Source organism: Saccostrea cucullata, unplaced genomic scaffold (assembly GCF_032062105.1).
Source record: "Saccostrea cucullata isolate Sc308-1 unplaced genomic scaffold, CSIRO_AGI_Scuc_v1 ctg12062, whole genome shotgun sequence".
In the NCBI taxonomy this organism is placed as follows: Eukaryota; Metazoa; Mollusca; class Bivalvia; order Ostreida; family Ostreidae; genus Saccostrea; species Saccostrea cuccullata.
Window position 1 is genome coordinate 368 of NW_026922340.1, and position 12935 is coordinate 13302.

The 12935-nt window shown below is 42.7% G+C and overlaps 4 protein-coding genes across 4 annotated transcripts; all 4 read right to left on the minus strand.

Annotated features, from left to right (window-relative positions):
• Positions 1–246: 246 nt before the first annotated feature.
• Positions 247–1023, minus strand: LOC134261641 (uncharacterized). Its single transcript, XM_062744061.1, has one exon. It carries the CDS (start codon positions 1021–1023, stop codon positions 247–249), a length of 777 nt encoding a protein of 258 aa, XP_062600045.1.
• Positions 1024–4132: 3109 nt separating this feature from the next.
• On the minus strand, positions 4133–5407 carry LOC134261643 (uncharacterized). Its single transcript, XM_062744062.1, has one exon. The coding sequence runs from the start codon at positions 5405–5407 to the stop codon at positions 4133–4135; it is 1275 nt and encodes a 424-aa protein (XP_062600046.1).
• A 4441-nt stretch (positions 5408–9848) lies between these two features.
• Positions 9849–11210, minus strand: LOC134261644 (uncharacterized). The gene has a single exon (XM_062744063.1). The coding sequence runs from the start codon at positions 11208–11210 to the stop codon at positions 9849–9851; it is 1362 nt and encodes a 453-aa protein (XP_062600047.1).
• A 468-nt stretch (positions 11211–11678) lies between these two features.
• LOC134261645 (uncharacterized) lies at positions 11679–12455 on the minus strand. The gene has a single exon (XM_062744064.1). The coding sequence runs from the start codon at positions 12453–12455 to the stop codon at positions 11679–11681; it is 777 nt and encodes a 258-aa protein (XP_062600048.1).
• Positions 12456–12935: the final 480 nt, after the last annotated feature.

Sequence of the window (12935 nt, forward strand, 5' to 3'; positions counted from 1 at the left end):
TGGTCTATGTCTAACTGATTGCAATGTTGACAGACGCGGTGTGCCAAACACAGATTAGGGATGTGAATGCCGGTTTCCTGAGTGCATTCGAAATCGAAATAGATGTAAAACTGTAAGGTGTCTTTCCCCTTTCTTCTTCTTCTTCTGGGGCTTCTGTTGTACGTAGCACTATTGATCGGCATCGACGATTTTCTTACAGATCTTACACCGTTTCTGTCCTCCGCACTTGTGATGAGGGAATAATTTCTAAGGTATCCAAGACTGACACTTCTCGCATTGTTCCATTAAATTGCAGACAGTAGTGGTGGTCTTCTTACTATGGGGTCTTAAATGATTTTCGTAGCAGGTCCTGTTCTTAAAAATTCCATGGCATTCCTGGCATCGAATCTTGATCCCTTCATCGGGACATTTAGGGTGTTGTCCTAAACAAAAGGGACAGCGATGAGGACACTTGGAGCGATGTTCTGTGACAGTCCTGTACCCCACGTCGCAATGATCACAGCAATAGGGGTTCCCCGTCACTCCCGGCATCGATAGGATGGCATCGTAATGATGGTCGTCTAACAAAATGTTCAAATAAGTTCCGTCTCCCCAACCTTTGTAAATAGGTTCTAAACAGAGTTGAGTCGAAGTAGACTTGAACTGAAATATTTTCAGTCGATACTGAGGAGCTAACACCTGTTGTAAATTCGTCCACTCTTCATATCCACAAGCTTGAGTGATATCACACTCGGCCTGTTCCATGAGGGCTATGGCTTGGTTCTTCTGGTCATTGGCTCTTACATCTCCTAATCTCATGCGTTTCCATTGTTTTTCCCATTCGGGGTCTGGATGTTCGGGTTTTTGACTGTGTAATCGAGTCACGACGATGGCTCTAGCTAAACAAAATTTATCCCAGGGATTGACGATCCGAACGATGGATTGCTTATTGTTCTTAAAAGTCTCCTTATTCACTTGTAAATGTTTGGTTTTCTGGCCACCACTTCCCTCGGGATACTTGACCCGAAACATATCAAATTCCATGCCCCCGTCGCCCAGTTTGAACTCCTTTCTGGATTGTTGCACACTTTCTATTTTGTCTAAAATGACGTCCTCGTTAAAATCTTTACATTGAGTAAACTCGTACCAAATCTCTGATTCAGAGATTTGTGGCGTATGTTCAGGCGGAGGTAATCGTTAGGATTACACTGCATTTTCGATTTGAAAGTTTGTAACATGTGTCTGAATAATCGCCGAACAAATCCTCTGTTTTCTTCCTCTAGAAACTCGTTAAAAATCACAGTGTAAAACTCCTGTTGAGCTTTAAATTTTCTAGAGTGTATCCTATCATTCACTGTGACTCGATAATACTGGGATATGGCCTTGGGTTTGGGTGGTGAATGAATAGGTAACTTTGACCCCTCATGCGCCCTAGTCCTTTGCTGTTGCTGTCGTTTTTCTAGTTGAGCTCTTCTCTGTAATAGTCTGGCATTTCTTTTCCGAAGCTTTAATTCTCGCTCTTTATTTTCACCAAGAATTTGATCTAATTCTCTCTCCCGTAGTTGTCGTTGTTGTTGTCGTTGTTGTTCTTGTAGAGCTCTTCTCTGTAATCTTTCCACATTTCTTTTCCTAAGCTCTAACTCTCGATCTTTATTTTCATCAAGAATTTGATCTAATTCTCTCTCCCTTTTTTTTCATTCTAATAATCGCTGAGCATGTAACTGTTTTTCTCTAGTAGAATCCATGACCCCCCCTGGCAGGGAGCTGGCTCTGACTGTAGAATGAGCCGAAAGTCAGAGAAAAGCCGTATTTATACACCGGATGACGTCATAATGCATAGGTAAGTCTATGGTATTTTTACACACGGCCCCCTCACAGGTGATGCAACAGGTATAAAAAAATGATGCAACAGGTATAAGATGATGCAACAGGTATAAAAAAGATGATGCAAGAGGTTGTAGTAGCAGCGTATATAGTATAATGTAAACACACCCCCGTATTTAGGGGGCTATATGTACTGAATTGACCCAGCTATCCCCTAGACCCCCCTAATCTGCACTCTTTTGAACCCCCTATCCCCCCCAGCCCCAAACCTGCATTGTGTTGAACCCCCTATCCCCCCAGGCCCAAAAGTGCACTCCCTTGAACCCCCTATCCCCCTCAGCCCCAAAAGTGCACTCAGTTGACCCGGCCGGCCAGACCGCTTATACTACTTACGACGCTGAAATATTTCAGGGGCTGACGTTATCCCGAAAGGTACCCGCCGAAAACAGTATCATCCAAACGGAGTTATGAAGGAAGTTAGGTGACAACTCTCTGGAGCTAGAGGTATCTGGTGAAAACCACTACTAGCATCAAGCTTCGAAAAGACTGTAGCCTTGCTCAACTTTGGGGCAATGTCATCCAAGTTGGACAACATGTAATGTTCACGCTTGACTGCTTGATTCAGTTTCTTAAGGTCAACACACAAGCGAACATCCCCGTTTTTCTTGAATGCTGTCACAATGGGTGCACACCAATCCGTCGGTTCTGTGACCTTCGCAATGATCCCTGCGTTCTCCATTCGGTTTAGTTCTGCCTCGACCTTTGGCATCAATGGAAACAGAATCCTGCGAGCTATTGTGACGCAATATGGTGTGGCTCCGGGCTTCAGCGTTATCTTGACTGGTAGGCCCTTGACGCATCCATGTGTACCAAACACATCTCGAATTTCCTCGATTTTCATAACGAGTCACATACGGTGTGCGACACTTTGACTGAGCAAATTAGAACCACTGTTAGAGTACTTAAGCACATACACTCGAAAATGAAACTCATTGTTCTTGTGAAGAGTCTTTGCAACGAACATCCCTTTACACTCTACTGATCCTCCTGGGCTGTACAGCTGATTTGTTGAAGCCTGCAGTTTGGGCTTTACTGGCAATGAATTGTACGTTATCACAGATGTGTCAGCACCAGTGTCGATCTTGAATGTAATGTACTTCCGACACACCTTCAGCTTTACTGTCCATGCGTCTGTATTGTCCGACTCGCTTAGGTCAATCGAACCCATGTAGAATGAATCAGGTGATGAACATGCACCTTGAACTTCCTCTAAGTGTTTGGGTTTACTTCGACAAACTACCTTAAAGTGTCTTTTTTTCCCGCACTAACCTAGTCCACCATATTAACTCGCGCCGAGACGTTTCACGTTACATATAATTTAACCTATAAGGTATACATATTTATTTGATTGAAGGTCTTCATTTTTTTAATTTATTTATTTATTTCTTTTTCATAGTTTTTCAACAATTTTATTCATTTAATTCGGCTTGTAGCCTATATCATTTTTATTTGGAAAGTCGTGTATTAACTGATAATTAATCATATTTATTCAGTAATAATAATTAAGTGCCTGATTAAGTTTTTGGAGGTGTTTAAACTCTTATAATGCAATTATCTGAATAAGCAAACGAGGAAAATAATTATAAGTTAAGTGACCAGTGCCAATTATAATCGACGCAAATTTACAGAACTAAAAATTTCAATTAAAAAAAAACACCATTTCAAAAAGTGATGTATAATTGATTAATTGTAAATTGAAAATTGGGATTTGGTACGAAACGTCTGGGGGCGAAACATCCCTGCATGTACCGGAAGTAGCGCTAATGGGACATTAGGCACCCCTGGAATATTCCCGCCAAAATTTCAGGTATCGATCCAAATCGTCTCCATACCAAAGTATGACGTGTTGCTTCAGTTAACAGTATGACGATGTTTTCCACTTTCGAAGCTTAATATGAGCCATCCTGACATTAAAATTTATTTCATGTCGCTTATGACATTTTTTGTTCACAATGGTCATTAATTTATTGTTGGATGAAGAGGATACTAATGATTAGTAGGGATCGAAAACATTGCTAGGAACGACCCACAATACCACCGTTATATAATTATTTTCCCGCAGATTTGTCAGCAGCGACTCAATGGAACCTCCAGAGAAAAGGATCAAAACAATGGTAAATATATAGATATATGCATAAATGTGTAACAGTGATGAGTAGGTGTACATTTTCTTTTAAAAAAAAAAGCATTAGACACACTGTACACTGAATATTAATAGGAGGCACAATAACTTTTTTCTGTCACTGAATTTCACACCCCTAGTATGATATTAACACAATGTTTTACATGTAACTCCAAATAACTCTTGACTGCTTTCTTTAAAATGCCACACTTCGTAGATTCGATCTAAGGTATATCCCATGTCTAGGGCTTTATGTAATTCGGTCGTCACCCAAGTACCCGTGAGACTGCGTTCCCGGTCGGTGTGTTGACATCGATCTTGAGAAGTAGAGTCCTGTCGTTCGGCACACGTGCGACATAAGGGAAATAATAACTTGCCTCCCGTCCGATAAGGTAATACGGGGTGATAGAGGTCTCGGGGAGGTAAGACCCGACAGTGAATGAGACCTAAATAATTTCTCACGTCCTGGAACTCGTCTGTGATGATCTCGGGATGCCCTACGGGAAAAGGTCTGTGTTTTAACACGTAAGGGTATAGGGAACAAACGTCCACGTATCTCGTGTCCCCTTCCTCACAATATAATCGGGTGGCATTGGTCCGGCCTCCGTACAGGGCTTCTCGAGGTTTCAAAGGATCCGGAATGTCCAGGTCTCGTACAAAATGTTGTAAACTCGCATCTTTTTGCACTTGCTGATCGAAATCGTGCTCCCAGATACTACGGACGGTATACCCCATATCCTCCAAAGTCAAAGTCCTTCTGATGGTTTCTTCGTGTAATTGCTGGTAAGTAAATTGGGTCCGATGAGGATGAGTTTCGGTCTGTAAACTGGGATAGCAGGTGGGACATCCGTGCCAATAGCACCCGTAAAATTCGTAGACGGTGCGAGTCGCTTCCTGGTATCCGTCGACGGTATAATTTCTGATCTGGACTTCGCCCCCGTTTCTGGCATGTTGTATGTGACATCCACTCTGTTGACTCATCCAGGTGAGCCACCGACAGGCTTTAGCCGAATATTGTCGTGCCGGTTGATAATGAAGGTTAGGAATGATGGCAATGGTGTCTTCAGGCATGAATTGTCGACGGTAGGCTAAATTAGCAGCACTGGCAAAAGTGATGGATTCCTGGAAAGGGTCCACATTGACCAAAGTCTTGAGGGTGGTTCTAAACTTTGCACAGCATCGGTGTGAAATGTCGACGTCCGAGACACAATACTCTACAAACTCTTTCTGGAAATCCAACACTTTCCCCCTCTGTTGTTCGTACCATTCAAAAAAAGCCCGTCGTCCACTGTTAGACATTTCGTGCGGTTTGTAGAAAGCTGCCGGTGGATAAGGTCCTACGTAATTCTGGTTCTGTTCCGTATGAAAAAAGTGGGGGAAATAGCCTTTCTTCAATTCGTCGAGTCCGAAAGCGGAGGGCATCTGGGCCAAAGGAAAAGGTAAGAAACTATAGGAGTCGATGAATTTCAGTCCTCATATTTCCATGTACAAGATCTTACTGCCGTTCATGATGACGTTAGGTTTCAGGCAAGTGGAATGCACCAGGTGATTCAAAATGAATTGTCCGTCGTAGGCTTTGAAGTTATGGGCGATGACGATGGCCTCGTCGTGTACTAAAAAGGAATTCTTAGTACCTGTAGTGGGTTGTAATAACCAGTCCATTAACTTCTTTAAGGTGTCTGGTCCTTGAAATAGGTGCTGACGGGGTCCCATGTGTTGACAATGAGGACAGGGCTGGTCTATGTCTAACTGATTGCAATGTTGACAGACGCGGTGTGCCAAACACAGATTAGGGATGTGAATGCCGGTTTCCTGAGTGCATTCGAAATCGAAATAGATGTAAAACTGTAAGGTGTCTTTCCCCTTCTTCTTCTTCTTCTTCTGGGGCTTCTGTTGTACGTAGCACTATTGATCGGCATCGACGATTTTCTTACAGATCTTACACCGTTTCTGTCCTCCGCACTTGTGATGAGGGAATAATTTCTAAGGTATCCAAGACTGACACTTCTCGCATTGTTCCATTAAATTGCAGACAGTAGTGGTGGTCTTCTTACTATGGGGTCTTAAATGATTTTCGTAGCAGGTCCTGTTCTTAAAAATTCCATGGCATTCCTGGCATCGAATGTTGCTCCCGTCTTCAGGACATTCAGGGTGTCCTAAACAAAAGGGACAGCGATGAGGACACTTGGTCCGATGGTCTGTGAATTTCCTGTACCCCACGTCGCAATGATCACAGTAATAGGGGTTCCCCGTCACTCCCGGCATCGATAGGATGGCATCGTAATGATGGTCGTCTAACAAAATGTTCAAATAAGTTCCGTCTCCCCAACCTTTGTAAATAGGCTCTAAGGTGAGTTTAGTCGAAGTAGACTTGAACTGAAATATTTTCAGTCGATACTGAGGAGCTAACACCTGTTGTAATTTCGTCCATTCTAGGGCTCCACAAGCTTGAGTGATATCACACTCGGCCTGTTCCATGAGGGCTATGGCTTGGTTCTTCTGGTCATTGGCTCTTACATCTCCTAATCTCATGCGTTTCCATTGTTTTTCCCATTCGGGGTCTGGATGTTCGGGTTTTTGACTGTGTAATCGAGTCACGACGATGGCTCTAGCTTAACAAAATTTATCCCAGGGATTGACGATCCGAACGATGGATTGCTTATTGTTCTTAAAAGTCTCCTTATTCACTTGTAAATGTTTGGTTTTCTGGCCACCACTTCCCTCGGGATACTTGACCCGAAACATATCAAATTCCATGCCCCCGTCGCCCAGTTTGAACTCCTTTCTGGATTGTTGCACACTTTCTATTTTGTCTAAAATGACGTCCTCGTTAAAATCTTTACATTGAGTAAACTCGTACCAAATCTCTGATTCAGAGATTTGTGGCGTATGTTCAGGCGGAGGTAATCGTTAGGATTACACTGCATTTTCGATTTGAAAGTTTGTAACATGTGTCTGAATAATCGCCGAACAAATCCTCTGTTTTCTTCCTCTAGAAACTCGTTAAAAATCACAGTGTAAAACTCCTGTTGAGCTTTAAATTTTCTAGAGTGTATCCTATCATTCACTGTGACTCGATAATACTGGGATATGGCCTTGGGTTTGGGTGGTGAATGAATAGGTAACTTTGACCCCTCATGCGCCCTAGTCCTTTGCTGTTGCTGTCGTTTTTCTAGTTGAGCTCTTCTCTGTAATAGTCTGGCATTTCTTTTCCGAAGCTTTAATTCTCGCTCTTTATTTTCACCAAGAATTTGATCTAATTCTCTCTCCCGTAGTTGTCGTTGTTGTTGTCGTTGTTGTTCTTGTAGAGCTCTTCTCTGTAATCTTTCCACATTTCTTTTCCTAAGCTCTAACTCTCGATCTTTATTTTCATCAAGAATTTGATCTAATTCTCTCTCCCTTTTTTTTCATTCTAATAATCGCTGAGCATGTAACTGTTTTTCTCTAGTAGAATCCATGACCCCCCCCTGGCAGGGAGCTGGCTCTGACTGTAGAATGAGCCGAAAGTCAGAGAAAAGCCGTATTTATACACCGGATGACGTCATAATGCATAGGTAAGTCTATGGTATTTTTACACACGGCCCCCTCACAGGTGATGCAACAGGTATAAAAAAATGATGCAACAGGTATAAGATGATGCAACAGGTATAAAAAAGATGATGCAAGAGGTTGTAGTAGCAGCGTATATAGTATAATGTAAACACACCCCCGTATTTAGGGGGCTATATGTACTGAATTGACCCAGCTATCCCCTAGACCCCCCTAATCTGCACTCTTTTGAACCCCCTATCCCCCCCAGCCCCAAACCTGCCGTTGACCCGCCTATCCCCCCAGGCCCAAAAGTGCACTCCCTTGACCCACCTATCCCCCTCAGCCCCAAAAGTGCACTCAGTTGACCCGGCCGGCCAGACCCCTTATACTACTTACGACGCTGAAATATTTCAGGGGCTGACGTTATCCCGAAAGGTACCCGCCGAAAACAGTATCATCCAAACGGAGTTATGAAGGAAGTTAGGTGACAACTCTCTGGAGCTAGAGGTATCTGGTGAAAACCACTACTAGCATCAAGCTTCGAAAAGACTGTAGCCTTGCTCAACTTTGGGGCAATGTCATCCAAGTTGGACAACATGTAATGTTCACGCTTGACTGCTTGATTCAGTTTCTTAAGGTCAACACACAAGCGAACATCCCCGTTTTTCTTGAATGCTGTCACAATGGGTGCACACCAATCCGTCGGTTCTGTGACCTTCGCAATGATCCCTGCGTTCTCCATTCGGTTTAGTTCTGCCTCGACCTTTGGCATCAATGGAAACAGAATCCTGCGAGCTATTGTGACGCAATATGGTGTGGCTCCGGGCTTCAGCGTTATCTTGACTGGTAGGCCCTTGACGCATCCATGTGTACCAAACACATCTCGAATTTCCTCGATTTTCATAACGAGTCACATACGGTGTGCGACACTTTGACTGAGCAAATTAGAACCACAGTTAGAGTACTTAAGCACATACACTCGAAAATGAAACTCATTGTTCTTGTGAAGAGTCTTTGCAACGAACATCCCTTTACACTCTACTGATCCTCCTGGGCTGTACAGCTGATTTGTTGAAGCCTGCAGTTTGGGCTTTACTGGCAATGAATTGTACGTTATCACAGATGTGTCAGCACCAGTGTCGATCTTGAATGTAATGTACTTCCGACACACCTTCAGCTTTACTGTCCATGCGTCTGTATTGTCCGACTCGCTTAGGTCAATCGAACCCATGTAGAATGAATCAGGTGATGAACATGCACCTTGAACTTCCTCTAAGTGTTTGGGTTTACTTCGACAAACTACCTTAAAGTGTCTTTTTTTCCCGCACTAACCTAGTCCACCATATTAACTCGCGCCGAGACGTTTCACGTTACATATAATTTAACCTATAAGGTATACATATTTATTTGATTGAAGGTCTTCATTTTTTTAATTTATTTATTTATTTCTTTTTCATAGTTTTTCAACAATTTTATTCATTTAATTCGGCTTGTAGCCTATATCATTTTTATTTGGAAAGTCGTGTATTAACTGATAATTAATCATATTTATTCAGTAATAATAATTAAGTGCCTGATTAAGTTTTTGGAGGTGTTTAAACTCTTATAATGCAATTATCTGAATAAGCAAACGAGGAAAATAATTATAAGTTAAGTGACCAGTGCCAATTATAATCGACGCAAATTTACAGAACTAAAAATTTCAATTAAAAAAAAACACCATTTCAAAAAGTGATGTATAATTGATTAATTGTAAATTGAAAATTGGGATTTGGTACGAAACGTCTGGGGGCGAAACATCCCTGCATGTACCGGAAGTAGCGCTAATGGGACATTAGGCACCCCTGGAATATTCCCGCCAAAATTTCAGGTATCGATCCAAATCGTCTCCATACCAAAGTATGACGTGTTGCTTCAGTTAACAGTATGACGATGTTTTCCACTTTCGAAGCTTAATATGAGCCATCCTGACATTAAAATTTATTTCATGTCGCTTATGACATTTTTTGTTCACAATGGTCATTAATTTATTGTTGGATGAAGAGGATACTAATGATTAGTAGGGATCGAAAACATTGCTAGGAACGACCCACAATACCACCGTTATATAATTATTTTCCCGCAGATTTGTCAGCAGCGACTCAATGGAACCTCCAGAGAAAAGGATCAAAACAATGGTAAATATATAGATATATGCATAAATGTGTAACAGTGATGAGTAGGTGTACATTTTCTTTTAAAAAAAAAAGCATTAGACACACTGTACACTGAATATTAATAGGAGGCACAATAACTTTTTTCTGTCACTGAATTTCACACCCCTAGTATGATATTAACACAATGTTTTACATGTAACTCCAAATAACTCTTGACTGCTTTCTTTAAAATGCCACACTTCGTAGATTCGATCTAAGGTATATCCCATGTCTAGGGCTTTATGTAATTCGGTCGTCACCCAAGTACCCGTGAGACTGCGTTCCTGGTCGGTGTGTTGACATCGATCTTGAGAAGTAGAGTCCTGTCGTTCGGCACACGTGCGACATAAGGGAAATAATAACTTGCCTCCCGTCCGATAAGGTAATACGGGGTGATAGAGGTCTCGGGGAGGTAAGACCCGACAGTGAATGAGACCTAAATAATTTCTCACGTCCTGGAACTCGTCTGTGATGATCTCGGGATGCCCTACGGGAAAAGGTCTGTGTTTTAACACGTAAGGGTATAGGGAACAAACGTCCACGTATCTCGTGTCCCCTTCCTCACAATATAATCGGGTGGCATTGGTCCGGCCTCCGTACAGGGCTTCTCGAGGTTTCAAAGGATCCGGAATGTCCAGGTCTCGTACAAAATGTTGTAAACTCGCATCTTTTTGCACTTGCTGATCGAAATCGTGCTCCCAGATACTACGGACGGTATACCCCATATCCTCCAAAGTCAAAGTCCTTCTGATGGTTTCTTCGTGTAATTGCTGGTAAGTAAATTGGGTCCGATGAGGATGAGTTTCGGTCTGTAAACTGGGATAGCAGGTGGGACATCCGTGCCAATAGCACCCGTAAAATTCGTAGACGGTGCGAGTCGCTTCCTGGTATCCGTCGACGGTATAATTTCTGATCTGGACTTCGCCCCCGTTTCTGGCATGTTGTATGTGACATCCACTCTGTTGACTCATCCAGGTGAGCCACCGACAGGCTTTAGCCGAATATTGTCGTGCCGGTTGATAATGAAGGTTAGGAATGATGGCAATGGTGTCTTCAGGCATGAATTGTCGACGGTAGGCTAAATTAGCAGCACTGGCAAAAGTGATGGATTCCTGGAAAGGGTCCACATTGACCAAAGTCTTGAGGGTGGTTCTAAACTTTGCACAGCATCGGTGTGAAATGTCGACGTCCGAGACACAATACTCTACAAACTCTTTCTGGAAATCCAACACTTTCCCCCTCTGTTGTTCGTACCATTCAAAAAAAGCCCGTCGTCCACTGTTAGACATTTCGTGCGGTTTGTAGAAAGCTGCCGGTGGATAAGGTCCTACGTAATTCTGGTTCTGTTCCGTATGAAAAAAGTGGGGGAAATAGCCTTTCTTCAATTCGTCGAATCCGAAAGCGGAGGGCATCTGGGCTAATGCAAATGGTAAGAAACTATAGGAGTCGATGAATTTCAGTCCGCATATTTCCATGGACAAGATCTTACTGCCGTTCATGATGACGTTAGGTTTCAGGCAAGTGGAATGCACCAGGTGATTCAAAATGAATTGTCCGTCGTAGGCTTTGAAGTTATGGGCGATGACGATGGCCTCGTCGTGTACTAAAAAGGAATTCTTAGTACCTGTAGTGGGTTGTAATAACCAGTCCATGAACTTCTTTAAGGTGTCTGGTCCTTGAAATAGGTGCTGACGGGGTCCCATGTGTTGACAATGAGGACAGGGCTGGTCTGTGTCTAACTGATTGCAATGTTGACAGACGCGGTGTGCCACACACAGATGAGGGATGTGAATGCCGGTTTCCTGAGTGCATTCGAAATCGAAATAGATGTAAAACTGTAAGGTGTCTTTCCCCTTCTTCTTCTTCTGGGGCTTCTGTTGTACGTAGCACTATTGATCGGCATCGACGATTTTCTTACAGATCTTACACCGTTTCTGTCCTCCGCACTTGTGATGAGGGAATAATTTCTAAGGTATCCAAGACTGACACTTCTCGCATTGTTCCATTAAATTGCAGACAGTAGTGGTGGTCTTCTTACTATGGGGTCTTAAATGATTTTCGTAGCAGGTCCTGTTCTTAAAAATTCCATGGCATTCCTGGCATCGAATCTTGATCCCTTCATCGGGACATTTAGGGTGTTGTCCTAAACAATAGGGACAGCGATGAGGACACTTGGAGCGATGTTCTGTGACAGTCCTGTACCCCACGTCGCAATGATCACAGTAATAGGGGTTCCCCGTCACTCCCGGCATCGATAGAATGGCATCGTAATGATGGTCGTCTAACAAAATGTTCAAATAAGTTCCGTCTCCCCAACCTTTGTAAATAGGCTCTAAGGTGAGTTTAGTTGAAGTAGACTTGAACTGAAATATTTTCAGTCGATACTGAGGAGCTAACACCTGTTGTAAATTCGTCCACTCTTCATATCCACAAGCTTGAGTGATATCACACTCGGCCTGTTCCATGAGGGCTATGGCTTGGTTCTTCTGGTCATTGGCTCTTACATCTCCTAATCTCATGCGTTTCCATTGTTTTTCCCATTCGGGGTCTGGATGTTCGGGTTTTTGACTGTGTAATCGAGTCACGACGATGGCTCTAGCTAAACAAAATTTATCCCAGGGATTGACGATCCGAACGATGGATTGTTTATTGTTCTTAAAAGTCTCCTTATTCACTTGTAAATGTTTGGTTTTCTGGCCACCACTTCCCTCGGGATACTTGACCCGAAACATATCAAATTCCATGCCCCCGTCGCCCAGTTTGAACTCCTTTCTGGATTGTTGCACACTTTCTATTTTGTCTAAAATGACGTCCTCGTTAAAATCTTTACATTGAGTAAACTCGTACCAAATCTCTGATTCAGAGATTTGTGGCGTATGTTCAGGCGGAGGTAATCGTTAGGATTACACTGCATTTTCGATTTGAAAGTTTGTAACATGTGTCTGAATAATCGCCGAACAAATCCTCTGTTTTCTTCCTCTAGAAACTCGTTAAAAATCACAGTGTAAAACTCCTGTTGAGCTTTAAATTTTCTAGAGTGTATCCTATCATTCACTGTGACTCGATAATACTGGGATATGGCCTTGGGTTTGGGTGGTGAATGAATAGGTAACTTTGACCCCTCATGCGCCCTAGTCCTTTGCTGTTGCTGTCGTTTTTCTAGTTGAGCTCTTCTCTGTAATAGTCTGGCATTTCTTTTCCGAAGCTTTAATTCTCGCTCTTTA